Source organism: Eriocheir sinensis, chromosome 32, assembly GCF_024679095.1.
Source record: "Eriocheir sinensis breed Jianghai 21 chromosome 32, ASM2467909v1, whole genome shotgun sequence".
Lineage (NCBI taxonomy): Eukaryota > Metazoa > Arthropoda > Malacostraca > Decapoda > Varunidae > Eriocheir > Eriocheir sinensis.
Window position 1 is genome coordinate 15,993,042 of NC_066540.1, and position 24,954 is coordinate 16,017,995.

Sequence of the window (24,954 nt, forward strand, 5' to 3'; positions counted from 1 at the left end):
AAAAAAAAAATAAAATAAAAAATAAAAAATAAATAAATAAATATATATATATATATATATATATATATATATATATATATATATATATATATATATATATATTAGCACTCATCATACCTTCCATAACTTCCTCCTGTGGTACTACAATGATAATAAAAATCATGAAATAATTTTGGCATTATATTGTTCTATATATTATCTTAAATGTACTGACTTTGAATATTCATCTTTAAATATATGTACACCAGAAAGTTTCAAGTGCACTTAAATCTATTTAAATGACCATCTCATTATCTTTAGTAACAAGTTATCCCATAGCATCCTGCAAACCCATAAAAATAAGACATACAAAATAATACAATTCTGAAAGCATGGTTGCTAATCTTATAATGGTAAAATATATGTGCTCTATATAAAACTTACAAAGGAAATTGTGACTAAATATCATTTTGATTATTGTCATATAAAACTTTCCATTACAATTTACAATCAACCATCAAGTCTGCAAAACAATATATTTATTTCAGTCATGGGAATGATGCACATCACAGGTGTTGCATGCAAATATTTGTTTGCTCTGTGACTGATATTATTCCTCTACTCACCAAAAAAAATGAATATTTTTAAAACAATTCACACATACACACAGAAGGTGAAATGAAAAGGATGTGGGGAGGATGGGGCAGAAAGGAGTCAGATCAGGGCTTTGGTCAAAACATGACCTGACTCAGGTCAGGTCAGGTCCTGACTTCTCTCACACATACACACAGAAGGGGAATGAGAAAGGAATGTCAGATCAGGGCTTTGGTCAGGATATGACCTGACTCAGATCAAGACATGACCTGACTCTCCCTTCTGCCCCTCCCTCTCCCCACCCTTCTCATTTCCCTTTCTGTATGTGTGTGTGTGTGTGTCATGACATGACCTGACTCTCCCTTCTGCCACTCCCCCCTTACACCCTTTTAATATCCCCTTATGTGTGTGACGCACACCCAGAAAAGTTGCCGGTTGCCCAAGCTGCCGCCAACGCGGTGGGAAGAAAAAGGCCCAGTGTGACACCAGCTTACGGACAACCGAAAACTCGCTCCCGGATGGGCGTACGGTCGTTGCCAGTAGCCACAACGGTTAGAGGAAAACGGCCAGTGTGACACCGCCTTAAGGCAGTGAGGCTGCTGATTAGGTGAGCGCCGGCGATGACGTCATCGGACTCCCAGCGAGTCACAGGCGTGTTTTCAGAGCTCAGCCAATCATAAGGCTTCATCTGTGGCTTTAAAACGACCCGTTCTCTCTTCTTGTTTTCTTCCTTTTTCCAAGGTACATATTTTGAGATAACAAGGGAGTAAAGGAGGAAAAAAAGTGAGGTCCGGGGGGCAGCAAGAGCCAATTATAATGGCGCCACAATAAACAGTTGCCTGCGCCATGACGGGCTCGGGGCTGACTATCAGGCCCAGATGGATAGTCTACTGGCGCCATAGGCCACATGTAAAAAAAAAAAAAAAATCTCCACGGGTCGGAACAAATAAGCGCTTTTTCAGTGTTTTCAATACCTCAAGTTTCGCGATCCTCGAGTTTAGCGCTATACCTTCGGAACGAAGCGAGCGCGAAACTCGAGAGGGTACTGATATATATATATATATATATATATATATATATATATATATATATATATATATATATATATATATATATATATATGTGAATAGAGTTTGAAATCAATTCTACAAGGTTACTGTTCCTCTCACTGCATACTTTTTCTGAATCTTGCCCTCACATACTACAGAAAATAGTGGTGGTGGTGGTGATGGTGGTTGCAGTGCTGATGCTGCAAATGCTGGTGATACTGTTGATTAAAAATACTTTCTTTGACCTTTATACAGCTAGTCTTTGAAAGAATCATATTTAGGAAGTTATGTTGCATCACATGGTTTCCGAAGGTGTAGAAACAGAAGGAATATCAAAATGCCTCAACAACTCTTTACAAACCAACACTAAATACTGTAGTGCAGTAATTAATTATCAAAATGTGGAGTATCAGTCCTAAGACGGCTTGGTGGATTTCATCATTTTTCACAAAAAGTACATAAGTACTAAAATTTCATCTACATACATATGTAATAAAAATAAGTAAGAAAAAGTCAGTCAAAATTGTAAAGATGAACAAATTTCTTACTAAAAAGTAAGGAAAATGATTATACATATTTTAATGTAAAACGTTCAACAGACACTCAAATGGCAAACCATCTAATGCACATTTTCCCGACAGAGTAAATGAGGGGCCTTTTGGGGGCCCAAAACACAACACAGAGCGGTGGGGTGAAGTGGCAGCCCATTGTAGTAATGGGTACTCTCCAAGTCAACTGGAACTTTTCTCACTAAATTCAGCATTTAATCGAGACAAATCCCTGTAAAAAAATTACAATGAGCAATTAAATAGCAAAACTTTTATCCTAAATATATGGAGATAGAAAATACATGTCTCCATATTATACTGCATGCTTTAAGAGCAAACTAGAAGGGATGTAATTTTTATGTTGCAGAGGTGTGAGATTAGGAAATGGGTTTTGTCAACTATTTTTTGCCTACAGGTATCCCTTGTATATTGCAGGGTTGGCTATCGCAACTCTCCTATATTGCGACGGTATAGAAACCCTACACTTTTTGGGCTTCGTGAACATTTCTCATGTACGGCAGGAGTGTTTTGATTAGTGGTGACCTATCGGCATCTGGTCTGATAGGGTTCATTTCAGCACCTCCTTGTGATGTGATTGATTGAGAAAGAGGCCCCTAACTATGAAAGTTGGTATGAAGGAAGCCTGAGTGGTGATCTGCAAATACCATGCAAGACTCAACAGATTCCCTGTACAATACATAGATCAAGATCATGGTTTGCTTTCCTGCCAACAGTCATTAGCTCGCGGTCATATAAACATGTGATAGTGATATTCGGTTTATGGCTTATGGGACACAATGGCCTACTCCCTCCCCTCACAACCACCAAAACAACATAACACAAGTTCAGCCAGCTGCTGAGGAGGTAACACAAATCCCAGGAAATGGTTTCTCTGGCACAACTGGGGGTATTCAAAACATGCACGCATCAGCCTTGCCTCATCACTCCCGAAGACCTGATGGCAGAGAATGAAATTGCTGAACTAAAAGAAAGCCGGGAGGAGGAGAACATGGAGGATGTCAGACAGGAAGGCCTGTCTTCCACATAGATTACTGAGCTACTCAGCTATGGGTAACTGGTTAGACATATATCTGAGCAAGATTCAACACTCACCAATACTTCACACAAGTGTGCCATCCTCAATAACAAGGTATTGGAGGGCTATTTGGACAATTACCACAAACACATGAACTCCACTTGGAGCTAATAATCTTGGGGTTGACTTGTACACCAGGTCGACTTGTACAGTGCAATTTATGACAATGCACAACGCTACAAAAATCGTCAAAATCAAATAACAGTTCTGAGTGGATGTTCTCCGAGTGAGGGCTGTGGCGTGACTGACATGCACAGTGATGCCGTGCTGCTCTTGCCAACTAGTTTGTTCGGCAACCAAGTTATCAAATGGCAACTGGTGCAGTCATGAGTTAGAAATTTGGTTTGAGAACCAATTTGTTCAAAAAGTGAGACATTCGAAAACTAAGGTTTGACTGTATTTGGAGCCCTGGTGATTAAGGGTTAAGCATTAACGTTGCCAACAAACCAGGAAAGATACATTACCTGTTATTGAGAGCATCCATAAGGTGTGTGGTACCAAGCTGCGAGAGGCAAACTCTTAAAGTTGCCCAGATATTATCAGAAACGGCTCTGGATGACTCTGCACCTCCAAGTCCTCGGCCTGCTGCTTGCATGTTCAAAGCCTCTAAAAAGTGTTCCATTGCCTCCCTGAAATATTGCATTTATCACCATTACTCCATAAAATGGGTCAGAATTTTTTGCTCAGAATTCAAGAAGAGGAAGAAAAAACTAAAACACTCATTTTGTTTTGCTGCAATTTGGAAGAATATATAACTGCTTGCATGGGCAGCTTTGTTTACCTGTAGGCACCTTGAGCAGCCACTCTCTCCTGTGCATCCTTCCACACAACCTTGTCCCACATCTACTCATTTACTGAAATTCACATTCCTTACCCTCTCTACCCCATCATCCTCGTCCATCACTTCAACTTATCCCCCCCCACTCATCACTACACTAATATTTTTAAGTCCCATTCTACTACCAGAAACCACATTTGATATCCAAGCCCCACTGCATCTGCCATTCAGAGAAGCAGTGCTTATTCACCTGACCGTATTCATCTCTGTATAGAAGCCTGTCAACATCCTTCTTCTTCACTGTCCAAGTTTCACTCCATTAGTTCAAAGGTAAATTTCCCTTAATGCCAATAAAGAGAGATCCTTAAATTACTTGTAGCTATTTCTGGCCCAGTCAACTTAGCTACTGCTTGCTCCACTTTCAGCATAATCATATCACCCTCATAAGAAAATCCTAGTTATTTACTCTGCTTCTTCCTAACTTTCCCCAAAGTTACACCAACTCGTCCATAGAGAAACCTACACACAAAATAAGAAACATATAACAACACAATAGGTGACTTTCTTGTGCACACTTGTATTATACTCCCCATATAAACTAGAATTAAATAACTACTAAGCTCCTATGACCAACAGCAACCAAATTTACTCTTTATCAGTTAAAATATCGTTACATACAAGATCGCATCCATATGAAAGCAGTTTTTAATCAAGTAAGCTTCTATTGATGCACGCACCCTTGCTAGATAGTTTGCTTGTGGTGTCACAGCACATATGAAAACAAAAACAAACCTGCACTTGGATGTAACTTTAACTCTGTCAGTGGACGGAAGACTGCATCATCATCATCATCATCATGCTGTGGCTTTTAATAGCATTTTACATTACCTCCAAAGATTGTGGAATGTTCGTAAGCCACTCGTGTGTGTGTGTGCACATGACGAAAAGTACAAATTAGACTCTGGGTGCCAGATAGTTCTGTAAACAGTGAAGATGGTAAAGTGTTCTGTTGCACTGAGATCGTCAAATTGGCAAGGATGACTTTTATTTTTTATAGATTTCAACTAAAATCTATGACAGATGGAAAAAGCACGAAGATGTTGAAAGACAGTAAACAGTGAAGATAGTAAAGTGTTCTGTTGCACCGAGATCATCAAATTGGCAAGGATGACTATTGTATTTTTATAGATTTCAACTAAAATCTATGACAAATGGAAAAAGCACGAAGATGTTGAAAGACAGTAAACAGTGAAGAGGGTAAAGTGTTCTGTTGCACCGAGATCGTCACATTGGCAAGGATGACTATTGTATTTTTATAGATTTCAACTAAAATCTATGACAGATGGAAAAAGCACGAAGATGTTGAAAGACAGTAAACAGTGAAGATAGTAAAGTGTTCTGTTGCACCGAGATCGTCACATTGGCAAGGATGACTATTGTATTTTTATAGATTTCAACTAAAATCTATGACAAATGGAAAAAGCACGAAGATGTTGAAAGACAGTACAACAGACGAGCAAGATGGATCACAGTAGTCAAGCAAGTTGTCACAGGAATATCAACATCAGAGAGAAACTGGAAACCTTCTCCTTATGACAGACTCTACAGTGCACACTTCATAATTTACCAGGGAAAATTTGTATGTTATGTTTTACACAGGACTGATTAACCCGGTAGCAGCCGGGATCATGTTTCTTAATGGTCCCTCCAAGCGAGAAAAATGAGAAAAAATCACCCCTCACACAAACCATTTCATAATATATATCAAAGCATTTGTGATCGGATTATGTATCATCTATTTTGGGGGTTTATATCATGGCACAAATTTGGCCTGTCGCTGCTACACGGTAAAGCCACAAATTTGGGCCGTTGCTGCTACTGGGTTAACCATATGAATGAAACATTACGATACTTGACTTCAAAGCAATAGATAAGCAAAGGAGAAGTGTTTGGCCATTTTGTGTGTTCCAGGCAGACGAACTGGTGATAGAGCTGCCATCTGTAAACATTCAGCTTTGAAAGTCCCCCATCATTATTATCTATTATTATTACATGTATGGTAACTACGCACCACTAAATGCGGGTCTTATGACTCCATCCATCAACAAATCAGAATGTTAGAGGGTGTATTTATCTGGCTATCACATCTGATGTCAAAACATGTATATGATTAACAGTATTACACATAAAGGTAGACCATATTAATTTTTTCATTACCTGTGAGCTCCAAGATTGATGCAAGATATCCCAAGGTTATAGCGACACCTGATATAACCTGGTGAAATTTCTAAGGCATTTCGATAAGCATCAATTGCCTCCTCTGATCGTTCACTGTTTGCCAAAGTTGCTCCCAATTTATTCCATAATTTGGCATCCTGAAAATAACAAAAATATTATGCCAAAAAATAATGTTAAAAATAACAAAATATAACATGCAAAGTATATCATTTGAAAATATACTAATGCAATCATATTACATATCTGCATGAAGTTTCTTACTTTTGGCCGAACACTCAGCGCAGCATGGAAGCAATCTATGGCCTTCTCATACTCTCCTGTTAAGTTAAACAAAACACCCAATCCACATTGAACATCAGGGTCAATGTTTTCGCTTGGGCGCTGATTGGCTGCACTGATATATAAATCTTGTACTTCTTGTATTAGTTCCCTGAAAATATTTCAAAAAAATATAAAAAAATTACTTCCCTTTATCCTGAAGCAACTGCTTAAGAATAAAAAGACAACAAATTTGAATATACAAATGACAAAGCTCAAGGTACTTTAAGTACTTACTACAGGTTGAGAATCCTTTATCTGAAATTCCAAAATCCAAAAGTTTTTTTAATTCTGACATGCTGCGTTTTTTTTTTTTTTTTTTTTTTTTTTTGTGTGTGTGTGTGTGTGTGTGTGTGTCACCATCTCACGGGTGGGGACATGGGCTATATGGAGTCTGTCAGGGTCAAGCGCATACAATCCCTCCGAAGAGAGGCCACAGACCATTGCTGGGTGACGGCTCATGAAGGGGAGGGTTACGTCAGCCAAGCCAACCAAGTTGGTCTTTCGACGAGGACTGGCGTGTCTCTTTGTACAAGTCGAAAACATGAGTGTAGGTTACTTAAAGTTAGGTTCGGTTAGTTTAAATTTATTCAGTGCGCTGTGTGGGGCAGCAGAAAGACGCAGCGCAGGACAGAACATGGCGGCAGCAGCGGCCACAGTCCAGCCGGTGTTATGAGAAATACCTCCTTGCAGAAATGTCACTCTGCTGTTCAATACACATGCACACTGGGGGAATACACAGCAGAAATAACATTCATTTGCCTGGTTTTGTTCTAGTTTGTCCACTTGTGATCTTTGTGAGCAGTGAGGGAAATATAGAAACAGTAAGCAAGTTGAACCTCTCTGCAAGCTATTTAGTGGCTGCGGCGGCGGGCACACAACAGGCTTTGAAAAGTCAATTCTTTAGTGATTTCCGGAGAAAAATACTCCAGTAAAAGCTCAAAGATCCGGCCATCAAACATCCAGATTTTGTGAAGAGCCGTACACTTTCCTGGTGTTGGTTTCCGCTTTATGTTTTCTGTACATACCATTTAATTAAGGTGCGGCCCGGCGGGCCCAAGTGATTAACCCCTAAGAGGTCAGCATACCTTTACATCCCATATACCCATCATGGTCACCAAAGATCAATTTTTCATATAGTATACCCCGCATAAGTCAGACCAATTGGGGGGAAGGCCAATCTGAGTTATCCAAAAATCTGAGTTACCCAAGGGATTTTTTTTTTCACATTTTGCACGCCTGTTACCACTACAGTTGAAATGGTCTGTGTAATGCATTACATAAATAGGTACTACATACATGGCAAGTGCACACACATACACACGTGGCGTACATACACACACACACACACACACACACGAGGCGTGGACACACACACACACACGTACATGTCCACACACATACTGGATTCCGTAGCAGTGCTGGGGTATTGAGCTGGAGATGGCAGCCGAACGCCTTGCAGCTCAGATGAACGTGACTGGGTTAAAGGCTTCAGATGGATGGTTATATCGCTTCAGGCAGCGTCAAGGGCTAAGAAATTGCCATGTTTGTGGGGAGGCAGCTGGTGCACCAGTTGAAGCAACTGAGCCATTCCGGAAATTGCCGAGTGGTAGTTGAGGTGTCGGAGGCATCAGGCGTTTAGTAAGTTGTTTATGCAACAATTTTTATTGATCTCAATATAATTTTGGTAAGATTTGGATCTTTCAAGATTCAGATAGGGTTGTACCCCCACTTATACCAGATCTTTGAGCTTTTACTGTTCGAGTATCTCCATATTAAAAAACGTCATATTTTGTCCAGAAATAAGCAGTTGGCATCTCGAAATTAGAAGGCTACCCTCTTGTGAATAATCCCCAAATGTTGACTTATTTCAGTTTTCATTTTATTTAGATTCAAATAAAAATATTTATTCTTTCGGTCCCAGGAATTTTGGATAATGGATTCTCAACCTGTACGTAAAAAAAAAAAAAAATCAAGCCATAGATATTTTAGCTTGCAAAATGTCAATATCTACACTTTGGTTAAGCTTTTCATATCATTATCCTCATTACCATGCTGGAGGAATCATTTTTCTTCTCAAAGTCTAGCATGCACTTTGGATACTGTCCTCAAAAAAATTAACAACTAATAGTTTAAAATAAGATTCTCAGACTTGCCTTGGGGCTAAGGTGGCTGCCATCATCTGTGTTTTTTTGCTATCTTCATCACCTCCAACAAAATGACTATATTCTGGGTTGACTCTGATCCACTCCTGAAACATTGGAGTTGGCTGGTTTAGATGTCTGAAATAAAGCTCCTAAAATGCTGTGGGCTTTTCATGGCAAAAATAAGTTATTATGGACTCTCATCCCTGAGACAAGGGGATTAATACTGCAGCTCTTCACAGCCCTCTGAGGTTTCTAAAAGGTGATTAAAAGGAATGCAGATCCCATTTAACACAATGGTGAGGATGAGCACCAGCTCCTTCATTACATTTGCCCAAAATACTTCTAAAAATAGCCTAATAACTCCACAACTTTCTTCTGAAGGAAATGGGGAAAAACAATTTAAATATCAAAGATCAGCGAGTAATTCAGCTTCATTATACAAATAGTCAATATTAGTATATACAAAGAAAAGCTGTCAGCTTGGGAACAAAAGGTCTATATAAAATGTCTATTGAAATGGGATGTACTGCACATCTGCATACCTTATTGCTCTCAATTAATCATTATTCACTCATGAATACACATTAGTTTTGGAAACTATTCAAATAACATACAGTGGAACCTCAGGTTATGAACAAATCAGTTCACGTACAAATTTTCCGAACAAAAAACGTCTCAGGAGACGAACGGTGTCTCAAGCTACGAACACGCAAGCCAGCACCATCGTGGCGCGACAAGCCGGGAGTATCGATGGGAGAGCATCAGTTGATGTGTAGCTTTCACTAACTATATGGAAGGGGACTCCCCTTCCAAACAATAACATCTCTTCCCTTTCTCTTCCTCACCACCTTCCACTTATTAAAGCTGGTGTCACACTAGGTATTTTTCCTCCAACTGTGTTGGCGGTACGGGCAACCGCCAACTACAACCTTTCTGGGTAGGCGTCACACACAGCCACGGTCACTTGCCTGTATCTACAACATAAGCAAAGCAGTCGCCCTGTATTGACATGGCATCATCTGCTAATAAAGTAAAAGCTGTTGCGGATTGTGCTGCCATTACTGAAGTTATGGACTTGTTGCTGCAGTTAAATGGAAGGAAGAAGCAGTTGTGGGCACAATCATGACTTCAAAGATGGGAGGACAGGAGTGTTTTACCAAACCTCGTCAGAGAACTGTGCTGTGAAGACCGGGAGGCCTACAATTTTTGTAGAATGGAGGAAAAAAAAAGATATTTTGAACTGTGGTCCCACAGCACAGGGTGTTCTCCTATCTTGTCAATTAAATAGTAAACAAAGCAGCTCTGCCACTCCACTGTATGAGGCTCTTGGTGGGCCATCTTCCACTGCTCCTCACTCTTCAGCCACTGCCATCGTCTGTTTGTTTACATACAGCCGCAGGGTTGCTCGTACCCACAACTGTTTTCCATCCGTACAGATGAAATCAACAATTGGGCGTACGGGCTACCATGGTTGGGTATACGGGCAACCACATTGCCCGTAGCCCCAATGGTTGGAAGAAACCGGCCAGTGTGACACTGCCTATTCTGCCGTCAACTCTCCTCTGTACAGGTACGGTAAAATTAAATTGGTTTTTGTCTATACTTTATCTGTTTAGTATTGAATTCCTCTTTTTTTGTGTTAGATTTATTGATTTCCACTGGTTTTGTGTTTTGAACTTGTGCACAAAGAATTGTTGTAAAAGTTTAAATAAGCAATCATTTAGGGGTCCAGCAGCGGGTTAATCCATTTTACTTTGATTTCTAAAGGGAAAATACCTTTGGTTTGCGAACATTTTGGATGACGAACAGCCTTCAGGAACAAATTAAGTTCGTGAACCGAGGTTCCACTGTACTTGCATGGTGCAATGAATTAAGAAAGGAAAGCACTTGCAAGAGTGCTAACCAATGTTCTGTATATTTTGTCCTACAAGTTCCCTTGAAGAAAAAAAATGTATCGCCTCAATGCAGCACAAATGATAATAGAACAACAACTCTACACAAAATCAAGGTAAGAAAAAAATCTTCCCCATACAGAATAAAATCAACAGAATAAAATCAACACTACTCTTGCTAGAAATCTTCAACTGTAGCTACACTATCAACTACATAAAATAATATAAAACCAGAACTGTATATGTTATTTAATTTCACAAACTTTATACATAAATATTGGATGCAAGTTCTCTACAAACAAATCTATATTTTATCTTTATTAATCTTCCATTATCAGATATACTGCTCTTCTTACACAATAAAACATACAAAAAGAATAAAGAAAGATATGTTGAAGATATATTGTTAATCTGAGATGAAAACATGCAAGTTACCAACCTTTAATGAATTGCATGCAAGTGTCTGGTAGGATTCATTTGTATATGATGCTGCAAGAGCCATCCAGGCAATACGGTTGTTGGAGTCTATGTCTACACATCTGTAAAATTAGCTTTTGAATAAAAAAAATCAAATAAATTGTATTTTTAATCAAGCTATGTGACTGATTTTAAATTAATACAAAATTAATTTCCTCACTTTGGTCGCACACTAAATTACATGAAAATAGGTGGCTCCTTAGAAACCCTAAGAGTATAGATCACACTTTGACCATTACTTCTTGGAAACCCTAAGAGTATAGATCACACTCTGACCATTACTTCTTGGAAACCCTAAGAGTATAGATCACACTTTGACCATTACTTCTTGGAAACCCTAAGAGTATAGATCACACTCTGACCATTACTTCTTGGAAACCCTAAGAGTATAGATCACACTCTGACCATTACTTCTTGGAAACCCTAAGAGTATAGATCACACTTTGACCATTACTTCTTGGAAACCCTAAGAGTATAGATCACACTTTGACCATTACTTCTTGGAAACCCTAAGAGTATAGATCACACTCTGACCATTACTTCTTGGAAACCCTAAGAGTACAGATCACACTTTGACCATTACTTCTTGGAAACCCTAAGAGTATAGATCACACTCTGACCATTACTTCTTGGAAACCCTAAGAGTATAGATCACACTCTGACCATTACTTCTTGGAAACCCTAAGAGTATAGATCACACTCTGACCATTACTTCTTGGAAACCCTAAGAGTATAGATCACACTTTGACCATTACTTCTTGGAAACCCTAAGAGTATAGATCACACTCTGACCATTACTTCTTGGAAACCCTAAGAGTACAGATCACACTTTGACCATTACTTCTTGAAACCCTAAGGTATAGATCACCTCTGACCATTACTTCTTGAAACCCTAAGAGTATAGATCACACTCTGACCATTACTTGGAAACCCTAAGAGTACAGATCACACTTTGACCATTACTTCTTGGAAACCCTAAGAGTATAGATCACACTCTGACCATTACTTCTTGGAAACCCTAAGAGTATAGATCACACTCTGACCATTACTTCTTGGAAACCCTAAGAGTACAGATCACACTTTGACCATTACTTCTTGGAAACCCTAAGAGTATAGATCACACTCTGACCATTACTTCTTGGAAACCCTAAGAGTATAGATCACACTCTGACCATTACTTCTTGGAAACCCTAAGAGTATAGATCACACTCTGACCATTACTTCTTGGAAACCCTAAGAGTATAGATCACACTCTGACCATTACTTCTTGGAAACCCTAAGAGTATAGATCACACTTTGACCATTACTTCTTGGAAACCCTAAGAGTATAGATCACACTTTGACCATTACTTCTTGGAAACCCTAAGAGTACAGATCACACTCTGACCATTACTTCTTGGAAACCCTAAGAGTACAGATCACACTTTGACCATTACTTCTTGGAAACCCTAAGAGTACAGATCACACTTTGACCATTACTTCTTGGAAACCCTAAGAGTATAGATCACACTTTGACCATTACTTCTTGGAAACCCTAAGAGTATAGATCACACTCTGACCATTACTTCTTGGAAATCCTAAGAGTATAGATCACACTCTGACCATTACTTCTTGGAAACCCTAAGAGTATAGATCACACTCTGACCATTACTTCTTGGAAATCCTAAGAGTATAGATCACACTCTGACCATTAAAAAATCAACCATTAAAGTTAGCTTTAATTGCTTGATGCGAAAATGTAGCGTCATCCTTTGGCTCATTTGTGTGGAGACATGAAAGCTGTAAGCCTTTTAGACTTTGAGAAATAAGTGATCAAGTAGAGGTTTCTAAAGTGGCCGCACCATCCCACACTGTGGTGATGGTTCGGCCATGGGGGTGGGATCATTCGACCACCAAGGTAAGGCTACTAATATTAAACAGAATTTATCTATAGGCATAAGAAACATCTGCGTGTAGAAAATAAACACTTTATTGTATTGAAAACCATCCATACCTATCATCCTTTCTAAAAAAAAGACACCGCTTAATAAATCATGATTTCAACCGTTATAAATGTAAAGTAACTTGTCTCCTTAATTCACTGGTGCTTAAAGAACATAACATCATTCATTTGTATTTCAAGATAAAAAGGAAATTGTGATTTCTGATTACTCACACAGTTCGACCACTGACGAACCATCCCACCGTGATGTTGCCCGAACCATCCCTAATGTTTATTTTTTTTGCTATGGCCACTCAGATGATATGTGCAAGCATCTCACATAACTTAGGCATGGCAATACTACCACTAAACAACAAAGAATCACCATGATAATATATCAGTGAGCAGCCAGACATATTCACAAACCTAAGGCTTACGTTAAGAACCTGAAAAATCACATATAAGTACACTCGGCACTCGATTTAACGGATTTCGGATTTAACAGACCACAAAATTTCAACGAACAAATACCCAGCAACGGACATTCTGTCCGTTGCTGGGTAGATTTATCCGGTGTGACACTGGCTTTAGAAACGTCAAAACCCTAAAATAATAACAATATCACAGAAAGTGATATTTTTCATCAAAACTGCTTGCATTGCCTCCCTTAAGGAGGTTGAGGAGGGTGAAGCCCCCTCCCCCCTCCCATTAGGTAGGTTAGGTTAAGTTAGGTTTGGTTAAATTTATTTGGCTCGCAGTTTGGGGCGGCAGAAATACAAAGCGTGGGACAGGACAAGGCGGCGGCGTGTGTGGTCCAATTCGTGGGTCTGTGATGCAAGAAATACCTCCTTGCAAAAACAAGTTGTGCTGCTGTCCACCACGCATGCATACGGGGGGGAATACGCAGCAGGAAAAACATTAATTTACCTGGTTTTGTTCAATTAGCGTGTCCTCTTCCGAGTGAGCGGTGAGTGAAATGAATAGACAGTATGCATGTTGAACCTCTCTCTGTGAGTTGTTTTGCGGCTGCGGCGGCGGGTGCAACAGCCATTGAAAAGTCAGTCATTTAATGATTTGTGACAGAAACAATTATCACATTATTTCATAACACACTGAAAACTGAAAAAAAAGTTTCGTCTGCCCATGCGAGACCACAACAAGGTGTGAAAAAACCCGGAAGTGAGAAACGAAATTGATATAGGTTAGTTGGCAAGGCCTTGGTCCCAATTGCATCTTTCCCCATAATAAGTTAACTTTGCATCTCGATATTTCGAATCTCGATCAGTATTTTCGGTCCCAATTATGATCGAGATTCAAGATTCTACTGTAAAAATAAAATCAAAACATACCTCCTGAGAGCTGCTATTGCCGACGGATCTTGTTCATTTTCAGCGTGGGTCATGCCAAGCAAAAGCCATGCCTCTGGGTTCTCTGGGTTCTGTTGTGCAGCAGCTTCAAACAACAGTACAGAAGAAGGAAGGTCCCCAGCCTCCAGGCACCTCTTGCCTTCACTCAGCGGGTCAGGGTGATCTTTCAAAGGATTTTCTTCTTCAAACTGATAGTCCTGTTTGGGGAAATCAAAATTTATAAACTGGAAAAAAAATTAAAGGGCATTATCATATCACTACTAAACTAATCAAATAAAGTCTGAACTCTTAATTAAGGTTCTCTAGTCAAAATTTATTTCAAAGTGATAGTCCTGTTTGGGGATATCAAAATTTCTAAACTGGAAAAGAAAATTAAAGGATATTATTCATATATCAAGACTAAACTGTAACCAAATAAAGTCTGAACTCTTAATTAAGATTCTCTGGTTAACATTTATTTCAAAGTAATAGTCCTGTTTGGGGAAATCAAAATTTATAAACTGGAAAAAAAATAAAGGACATTAATCATATATCACGACTAAACTGTAATCAAATAAAGTCTGAACTCTTAATTAAGGTTCTCTAGTTAACATTTATTTCAAACTGATGGTCCTGTTTGCGGAGATTAAAATTTATAAACTGGAAAAAAATAAAGGACATTAATCATATATCACGACTAAACTAATCAAATCAAGTCTGAACTCTTAACTCAGATTCTCTAGTTAACATTTATTTCAAAGTGATAGTCCTGTTTGAGCAGATTAAAATTTATAAACTGGAAAAGAAAATTAAAGAACATTATCCATATGTCACTACTAAACTGTAATCAAGTCAGGGCTGAACTCTTAATTAAGGTTCTCTAGTTAACATTTATTTATATCATCCCACCTCACCACTTGTGCATTCAACTGTTTCTCTTTCCCCGCCTTTTCTGGGGCTAGTGTGTCTTGCATCGTTGCTCCCAAATCTTTTTCTTCATGTACCACCTTTAAGTTTTCTTCTCCCATCCTGTATGTTTTCCTCGCTCTTTTTTTACTTTTCCCCATTTCCATAATATGGCATTTGTTTGCATTAAATTCCATCTCCCATAACTGGCTCCATTTATACACTTTACCCCTTGCCCACATATATCTGTGAGTTAGTCAGTGCTGGAAGGTGTTTGCCAAGAACAGACCCCTCTCAGCACAAACATCCACAAGGTGTTGTCCATTCTCATTCACTTCATCCACACCCCATTTCCCAGCCACACCACCAATCTCCCAGTTTCCAACTTTTGCATTCATTTCTCCTAACACAAGAATTCTTCTTTCACTTCCAAAGTTTTAAACACTGTCCTAAGTCCTCCCAGAATCTCTTCATCTCACTCCTGCCTTTCCTTCCCTTATCATTCCCTGGCACCTATACACACACCCAGGCACACCTTACTATCCCTATCTTCCCTGTCATCCACACTATTCTCGAACCACACCACCCGTGCCCATCCACTCCAGCCCACACTCGTGGGGAGACCAACGACAAACACCCCTGTCTCCCCCTTCCCACACTACTCCCCCCTCCACAGCCTCTCCCCACCCTCACTCCCACACACCACTACCTTTATATGCGTCTCACTCACACCTAGCACATCAATCTTTCCTTTCTGGAATTTGTTAATTATCTCCCTTCTCTTCCCTTCCTTGTTCATCCCATTCACATTTATGCATGCTACCCTAAGGAGCTCCTCCCTCCTCCTCCTCCCCTTCCCAGGGGCAGATGGAGACCCCCCTCCGCCCGTAGCCACTTTTCGTTCACCCCCGGAGGGAACACTGGCAGCTGGCAGGGCTAGCGCAATGCTCATTCCCGGAGGGACATGGGGCACCAGATCATCAGGAACTCCCATCCCTCAATTATAAAAATGGATAAAAGTATGAAAAAAGAACCGTCCCATAAAAACAAATTACCGAAGGTACCCGCCTTCCCCTTTAGTTCCGCCACACTAAAAAAATAAAATTACTTTACCACAAAACACTGCCAAAGGGAAAAAATGTGGTGTAATAATGAAGTCACCTCGTGAAGGCGGGGCAGGGCTTGGCTACCACAGACGTGTCTGTGGTAGTCCAGCGAGGTGCTGCTAGTTCTCAATAATCCGATTTAGCTTTACCCAGTGGCACCTCTAACCTCACTGGTTACAATGCTGCCACTGTGCAAAGCATAAAAGTGTTGAAAAGTGATGGGTCAAGGACACAGCCCCGCCTCACTCCTGCGTTCATAGGTAAGAAGCTGGACACTCACCCACCCCCTTATACTTCACAGCACTTTCAGTTCCAGAGTACAGGCAAGTTGATAGACCAATGGTTCTTGCAGGAATCCCAGAGTCGCAGGAGATCCCAGGGTGCCTCATGATGCATGATGCAGCACAGGCTGCAAGCATCTCCTGTTGAAACTCACATCGGCACTCCACTAACAGAAATACTACATTGTGTTGCTATGCTTCCTCCTGCCTGAAAGCACTGAAGTGGTTTTGGGAGACAAAAAAATGAGGAAAAGCTAGTTCTTATAACTACCAGATCTTTCAACTTTTAAGAATAAAGAGTATAGTTTACTCAAACCTTATAAGGTTGAAAGGTTGTGGAGGTGAAGTCTGTGAGCCATGGATGCTCCACCAAATCATCCTCTTTGGCCATTTTCTCCCACTCTTCTTGCAAACTTTCCCAAAAATTTTCTCTCTCTTTAGAAGTCATAGATTCACTATCAACATCCCAGCTTCCTGGCATTCCTGAAAGAAAGTTTGAACTGTCACATATATTACAACCAACAACAACAAAATAATATATTGATGATATTTAAAAATTGCTTGTTGCCAGATGCCATCATTCCATGCTGCTCTTCTGGCTCTTGAAACCTTAGATAATTATATTATAAAGTTATTAATTATCTTTGCAGGGAGCAGAAAGAATAGCAACTCACCCAGCTGCTTGGCAAACTCTTCTCCCCACTGCTGATGAGGCTGCTGCTGCTCCTTCATGAACTCTGCACTCCAAGATTCTGACATACTTCTGGTAACTTGTCCGTTTGAAACTTGTAAATCTTCAACCCCATCCTTGCTGTTATCAATCTTAGCTCCTTCACCTATCTTTTTAATAAACTTCATGAACTGAAAGAAAAATGTAAATTAATAATATATGGAAATTATAATAATAAAAAAATATATATAAAGCAGGATCCCAATAATAATGATTTTCAAGATAAGGTTTTAAACAGTAATGACAAAGTTCAACAGATACAAAGTATCTAAAGCGATGTCTGGATTTTCTCGAATGGCGGATTTTATAGGGAAGGAAGCATCTGTAAGCAACATGGATAGCAGTTGTTTACCCCAATCATGATGATGTATAGAGATCCTTGAAGGAGGATATGTACATAAGATTCTCTGAAAGTATTAAAGAGGAAATGCTATGTGGAAAAAAAAAAGTGAGCAGGGAGAAGCCACCTGCTGAGAGAAGAGAGGAATGAGATAAGGCTTTCTCAAACTGCCTCTTCATGAGTTTGTGATAATTCATTGGTGTCACTGCTGCCACCACCATCAAGGTAAATTTCTATCAAATATTTATTAATCTATCACCACTGTCTGATGAGAGTGACTGGGATCCAAAAAGTTGGAAAGTTTTGTTTAGTCGGCGCAACATCTGTGGTCATATGCCGGAGAGAGACAGAAGGGGAAGGAATTATAGGAGAAGGGAACAGATCCCAGGAGACGGGACATAAACCCCGATTAATACCTGGTACCCATTCACTGCTGGGTGGACAGGGGCGTAGGGTATCAGAAAAGCCGCCCAAATTTTCCCACTCCGCCCGGGAATCGAACCCGGGCTCTCTTGGTTGTGAGCCGAGTGTGCTAACCACTGCACCACAAAGCCCCCTGCTGGGATCCAGAATAAATGGGTGATGATAGAGGGGAAAGATGGAGGTGGCCCAGCAGATAAAACATATAGCCAGTAGGATGGGCCGACTGACAGCCAGGAAGAAGTTTGGTAAAAAAAAAAAAAAAAAAAAAAAAAAAATCTAAATGGTGAGGATTGCATGTTGCAATAACAAAAATGAGTATGTAAAACCAAATGTTGAATCATGAAATGACTACATAAGTACATACATCATCTTACCTCTGAGTCTGAGAATTTAGGGTCATCCACAGTTCCCAGGAGCTCATTGGCTGTTTTGGCAAGCTCTGAGTCCTCCTGTGGATTATACTCCTCTAGCCATTTTGTGGCCTCACCTCTTGATGTGTCATCTCTGAAAGAAGATTCAAAAAGTAAAGATTTACTCGAATGAATAGTGTCAATGAGATTTTAACATTAAACCAGTGTGAGTGAGTAGTCGTGGCCGTGATCGGATGTGTTGCGTCTTGCTCCGTGTGGAAGGTGCTGTGTCGACATGGCTAGCAAGGCCAGGGGCTTGAGGGATTTTTGTTACGTTAGTGAGGATTTCACAGGAGAATATACCTAAAATTAATTGGATGTGCAACCCACGCCTTCATAAAGCATCTCTGGCTACCAAAATTGTGGAGAAAATGGATGAATTCAAGCAAGAATTATCTAAAGAAATATCTGTGGCAAAAGATGAAGTTGAATTAAGGGCTGAGAAGGTGAGGAGGGCCTGCGGTCAGTTGCTGACGCCCTTGCTGACCGGGCGCTTAGTTTTGCAGAGGTGGTGAAGAGAGACAGGAAAGTCAAGAATATCTTGGTTGTGAAAGCTTCTACCCAGGAAAAGAAGGCAACAGACATGAAGGATGAAGTTTCCCAGGCATTGAATGGCATTCAAATAACTGATTCAAGATTCACAAATGGAGGTAACACTGTCATGAACTTTGATAATGAGAACACAAGGGATGAGGCTCCTAAAAAATTGGAGTCTTTTGAGCAAATTAGTACCAAGAGTGTTGGAAAGATGAGAGGCCAAGGAAAAAATAAAGGAGACCATCTTAGACCACAATGAGTTCTTACACACAATTGAGGGTGTTGAGAATAAACATTTCCTTAAATTGTCTTCTCCAAACAATAGTACATGTACCACAATAAGACATTTTCAAGGATGAAAATATGCTTACTCTATCTAAATGGTTCAGGATATACTTCAGTTAATTTTATCAGTAAAGAAATGAAACTGTAGGAATCAAGAAATGCAGAGCATGGTAACAGTAAAAATTGTCTCCACTCACATTATATCATCACTCAAGTATTCACGAGTCCATCGTGTATCACTGTCAGGTATCATGTCTGGAGATGTCAGACCATGCTGTGGGTCCAGGAATTCTTTGGTCCAGTCACCTCCAAGGCCAGTTTCCTATGAAAAATATCATGCATATTTATTTTATGATAAATCATACAAGTATCATGAAGTCATACAGTAAGATTCTGTCCTGTTGTTGTGCAAACCTGTTCTGCCCTTCTGGGTAGATTCTGCCACCACCAATGGCAATTGTGTTGCTGTCGGCAGTGATGGCAGAGTCCGCCGTACTCATTGTCTTGTGAGAGCTCACATGTTTATTTTTCCTAATTTCTACATACTGTGAGGATGTAATTTTTAATTCAGGTTAATTTTGATTAGTTTACTATTAATTTGCGTTATTTGTTTCGAGGGTAAATTTTTGGCAGAGGTCATCACCATTTACCTCATGTATCTGATGAGTGACAGTAAGGTAACAGAGAATGTTGATGATGTGACCAGCAAAATGAATGAGTTTGACTTTTTCTTATTCGTAGGGGAGGAGAGAGGAGTGATGCTGGAGGAAGATAGGCCAGCAGTGGTGTAAGTGGAGGCACCACTTGGTTACCAGAACTCCTTTTCCCCATACAGCTCTAAATGAAGGACAAAGATTTAAGAAAATATTTTTGCACAAATTTCTCCCATGCACCATAATAAATAAAGGACAAAGATTACAGAAATTATTTTTTCATCTAAAAATGAGATGAAGGTTTATCTGACGAATAGAAAGTTGTCTATTGGAATTAGAAAACGGGCAGCAAAAACATTTATATGGTCAACATTGCTGTAAGGATGTGAAACTTGGACGGTAAACAGAAAAATGCGAGAAAAGTTGGAAGCAGCTGAAATGTGGTTATGGAGGAGAATTTTGAAGATACCCTGGACAGCAAGAAGACCTAATGAGGATGTGCTGAGGCGGATGGGAGTGGTGAGGGAAATGATGACAACAATAAGAAGACGACAAATGAGATTTCTCGGACACGTGATGAGGAGGAATGAGATGGAGGCTGTGGTGTTGACTGCGATGGTGGATGGCAGAGAGAAATTTATGGATGGTGTGACGAGAGTGGCAGGAGGACATTTTAAGCCTGCTGAGTTGTTGCAGCTAACCAGAGATAGAATCAGGTGGCGCTCCATGGTTGCCGAAGTCCTGGTGGATACGGCACGTTGGTATGGTAAGGTAGTCAAAATTGCTAAGAAATGAGCTGAACTTACCTGGACATGAGTTTCCGAGGCCAGGTATTCTTCTGCCCAGTTGCTTGCCTCCGAGGCCAGGTCTGCAATGCCTGGTCCTCTCATTGGGCCCGATCTGGCTCGCATACTTTCTATCTCTCTCATTTCCTAAGAAAAATATAAACACTAAATATATTGAGGTGGCACTGGTACTGATGCACGACAACATTTAAATTCTCCAATAATGATTTCATGGTAGACTTATGAAAAATTTAACCATGTTATATATAATCTAAAAAAAAAAATAATAAAAAAAAAAAAATCAGCTGTTTTTTTTTTTTTGGGGGGGCGGGGGGGGCGGGGGGGGGGGGGAGGCAATGCCCACCCTGCCAAACACAGAACCCTCCAAAGGTTTACCCCAAGCTTGGTTCCGTGAGCAGGCCCCATTCTACTCCACCCCTGCCACCCCAACACAAAGAAATGGGATAGGGGACAATTCACAGCGAAAAACAAAAGTTGCAATCAGCTTTCATCTAGTAAAAAGAACACTTATGTAAAAATCATGTAATTACATACTAACCTGCAAAAGAGAATCCATTCTGAACGCCTGAGGAGCAGCAGCAGCAGCCTGTTGTGTCTCTGACATAAACTCCTCCACCAGCTGGTCACCCACTGCTGCTGGACCATACTGGGCCTTCAACACTCCATCTGCAACATTTTTACTCTTATCCCTTTTCAAAGATGATTTTCAGATATTCATCCTACAAAGAATATCTATAACACGGCATGGTTGTAAAGTTAAATCTTGCATTTGGCAACTAACTGGTAAATAATTGAAACTGGAAAAAGGTTAATTGGTACCAGAGCCCACAGAGAAAAGCTTATTTTGCTTATTTGGTGGCTCTTTTTTAACTTATCTTGCAATGTGTATTTGGTTTCCTTTCCATACATGATTGCATTCAAACTCCTTTTCCCTTCCACTCTAAGGTTTATCCCATTACCCCTCTCAAGCACTCATGGAGGCCTTTGATGTCATTTTAAACTTGGTAGACTGCAGTGGGATAGACCAATAGGAGTGAGAGGTAGCATGCAACATTTTATCACATGTGATCATGACCCTTTGAAACTTTTCATTAGCTGGCACGACATCATCAACATGGCAATTGTAATATATGATAGTGTTAACCTTTTGGTAAGGATACCCACCAAGAACCAACAGAGCTTGTGCATGGGGAAAGCAATTCATAAGCACGAATATGGTCACCAATTGTGATTTAGTGTTTTTAGGGGGTAAATAATTGGCCCTGACCTGACTCTCCCTTCTGTCCCTCCCTCCCCACACCCTTCTCCTTTCTTCTTGTTTTCATCCTCTCCATCTCTCCCTGTTTCCTCCACTCCTTTTCCTTGTTCTTCCTTCTTACATCCTCCATCTGTATTTTTATCACTCACTCTGTCCCTCTCCTCCCTTTCCCCTTCTGTATTTACCTAATTGTGATATAAAGGAAGTTTCTCTGAGTATTCTTCCGCCCCGCTCAACAAATTAGTTTCTATGTGAAGTTTGTATTTAAGAGGCAAATGTCGGAAGTCGAAACAAGAATTATAGAATCATTTATTGGGACCGCGTCGTAACGACGAAACGTCGTCGGTCGAGACAATCGTAACCCGAGGACCTCCTGTATAGGAAATGTTTATAAGAGTGTGGGATAGGTCAATAATAGTGTATGAAAAGTTTATTAGTGTGTGGGGAGGGTTTATAAAGCCTTAAAATATATATAAATAATAAAATAAATATAAGGTCGCTACTTTGCGGATTTTCGCCTATCGCGGGGGTTCCGGAACCGAACCCCCGCGATAGACGAGAGATCACTGTATATGAAACAACCAAAAAACATGAAAAAATTCATATACCCATTCTTTCAGATAGCTTGACAAAATATGAAAACCAACACTTCATGAATGCCTGTACTTTCCCTGCTTCCTGTATGCATGCAAATCAGTCTTCAAAACAGTACCTTCAGTATGAGGGCGTGCATGGGGGGGCCAACGGAGACCCTCATCCAATAATGCCTTATCTTGGGTCACATGCTGGGTGAGGCGCAGGAGTGCATTGCCTTCCCCACACTGGGCATCGACAAGGTTGCGCAAGGCCATGTTGAACCAACTGGCCTTATTTCAGGAGACAAAAAAAGGTATCCATGAGAAGTAATACTATCATTCACTATACAACAATGTATAATACCTCTATGTATCTTACAAATTTAAGCAATACTTGTTCAAACTCCCTTAACCCGGTAGCAGCGGGGATCATGTTTCCCAAGCGAGAAAAATGAGAAAAAATCACCCCTCACACAAACCATTTCATAATATATATCAAAGCATTTGTGATCAGATTATGTATCATCTATTTTGGGGGGTAAATATCATGGCACAAATTTGGCCCGTCGCTGCTACACGGTGAAGCCACAAAATTGGCCCGTCGCTGCTACCGGGTTAAGAGATGGCACCAGTCAAGGACAGTATTCAACCTTTAGTCCATATTTTACTCCAATACACATTTTTTTGTTTTTGAATTCACACCTAACTTCTTTTCCCTTAATCAACATGTATTCTGATATGCTGTTTTCCATCTCACTTACACATTTCACTCCATTCCAATAACATAATTTTTTTTTTCTACAGCATAGGAAACAGCTCAAGGGCAAAAAAAGAAGGAAACAATAATGAAAAAAAGCATACATAACCAATTCCTATAGATCTGGGCCTCCTCTTTTCAATGGTGGTTTTGGTTTTTAGCTGTGATGAATAGTTTTTGAGATACAGAAGTTAAAAGAGACCCCCCATTGGCCTGCCCGACTGCACCTGAGGGAATAGTCGTGTCCCGCACCACACACCTTGAACAGAAGCAACCTGGTTAATTGTGACGGAGGGGAGGACGGGGCTGAGAGGACACGGTAAGAAGCTGAAAAAGGAAACATGTCTGAAGGATAAAAAGAAGTACAGTTTCCTATACAGAAGTGAAGATGAGTGGAATGGTCTAAAGAAGGAGAATGTGGAGACGAGGAGTGTCCATCAAATGAAGGAGAGGCTGGACATATATAGACAAGGACAGGACTATCCGAGCTTACCTCAGGCCCTGTGAACCCCAAATAGGTAAATACACACACTTCCTCTTCTTGACAAAAACCACCTTGAGGCAATTAGGTCTGGTCAGCCTGTCACTGGAACTTAGCACCAGTGTCACGTCAAGTCATGTCACGTCACAAGGACCGCGGCAAGTAACCGACCAAACGTGCAGACAGTCACGGTAAGTCATACACCACGACCCGCCCCTGACCAGTGACCAAAATGTTATAATAAGATCGAGTCAGCCCGGGGCAGTGTCAAGCTCGTCCAACCCATGGCAAGTGTCTCCCGCCCAGTGCTCACCCTGCTGGGACGGGACGCTGCACAGGTATTAGTGGTTCACAAGTGTCAAGTGCAAGTGGCTGTTGGTGCTGCCGCCTGGAGGTTGTGCCAAGGCAATGCGTCCGGCGCCAGTTCGGCCACAGGTGTGCGTGCTTGAGGTGATGTGATGGTGCCGGAGGTGTCGCCTTTGCAACGGCACCTCTTGCTCTTGCTCTTGCTGTACATTGCTTAAGAAAGTGATGTACTCCTGAAAAGAAAAGTATGTATAAGCGATAAAGAAGAAAAGAGGAACGAAAGGAGGAGGACCTAAGAAGCGATACAAGGCGTCACAGGTCAAAAGAAGAAGTAAATGAAGATGACCTCCATGCGTTGTACAGTCAAGCCTTCATATCAGCACAACCTGTAAGAATTAAATCAAAACAAGCTGTATCCATTACAAATCATACTATTCCCTATTTCTTACACACCACATCTTTTCCAGAAAACTCTTCATGGCTTCTATAATTCTCTCAGTCCCAGCAGCAGCATCCATTCCCTCTCCGTTCTTGCAATCCTCCCATTCACATTCCACCCCATCTCACTCAGTGCCACCCTCATCATCCGTTGTCTATTCGTCATGGTCTTGCAATTCTTCTAATCTTTTCTCTCGTGCCTTCAACATCTGGTGTAGTATTTCTTTTTTCTCCTCCAGTCTTACGCCTTCGAATAGAAATCTTCCAATTATTTCCTCT

General features: G+C 40.4%; 1 protein-coding gene across 1 annotated transcript; it reads right to left on the reverse strand.

The window, feature by feature from the left end:
* Nucleotides 1-166: 166 nt before the first annotated feature.
* On the reverse strand, nt 167-24,422 carry LOC127006269 (peroxisomal targeting signal 1 receptor-like). Its single transcript, XM_050875914.1, has 15 exons — nt 24,245-24,422; nt 22,831-22,984; nt 21,399-21,526; nt 20,861-20,986; nt 19,599-19,723; nt 18,544-18,673; nt 17,351-17,537; nt 16,993-17,159; nt 14,387-14,601; nt 11,079-11,178; nt 8,757-8,851; nt 6,544-6,712; nt 6,262-6,419; nt 3,731-3,895; nt 167-2,402 (listed from the first exon to the last, which is right to left on the reverse strand). The coding sequence occupies exons 2-15, from the start codon at nt 22,967-22,969 to the stop codon at nt 2,354-2,356; spliced, it is 1,953 nt and encodes a 650-aa protein (XP_050731871.1). The 5' UTR covers nt 22,970-22,984; nt 24,245-24,422; the 3' UTR covers nt 167-2,353.
* Nucleotides 24,423-24,954: the final 532 nt, after the last annotated feature.

Bases quoted from the DNA above. Each gene is read 5' to 3' on its own strand.
- LOC127006269 (XM_050875914.1), bottom strand. From the start codon at position 22,969: ATGGCCTTGCGCAACCTTGTCGATGCCCAGTGTGGGGAAGGCAATGCA. The intron at 20,987-21,398 runs GTTAGTATGTAA...TATTTTTCTTAG, and splicing joins GAATGGATTCTCTTTTGCAG to GAAATGAGAGAGATAGAAAG. The intron at 8,852-11,078 runs GTTGGTAACTTG...CCAATGTTTCAG, and splicing joins TTGCATGCAATTCATTAAAG to GAGTGGATCAGAGTCAACCC.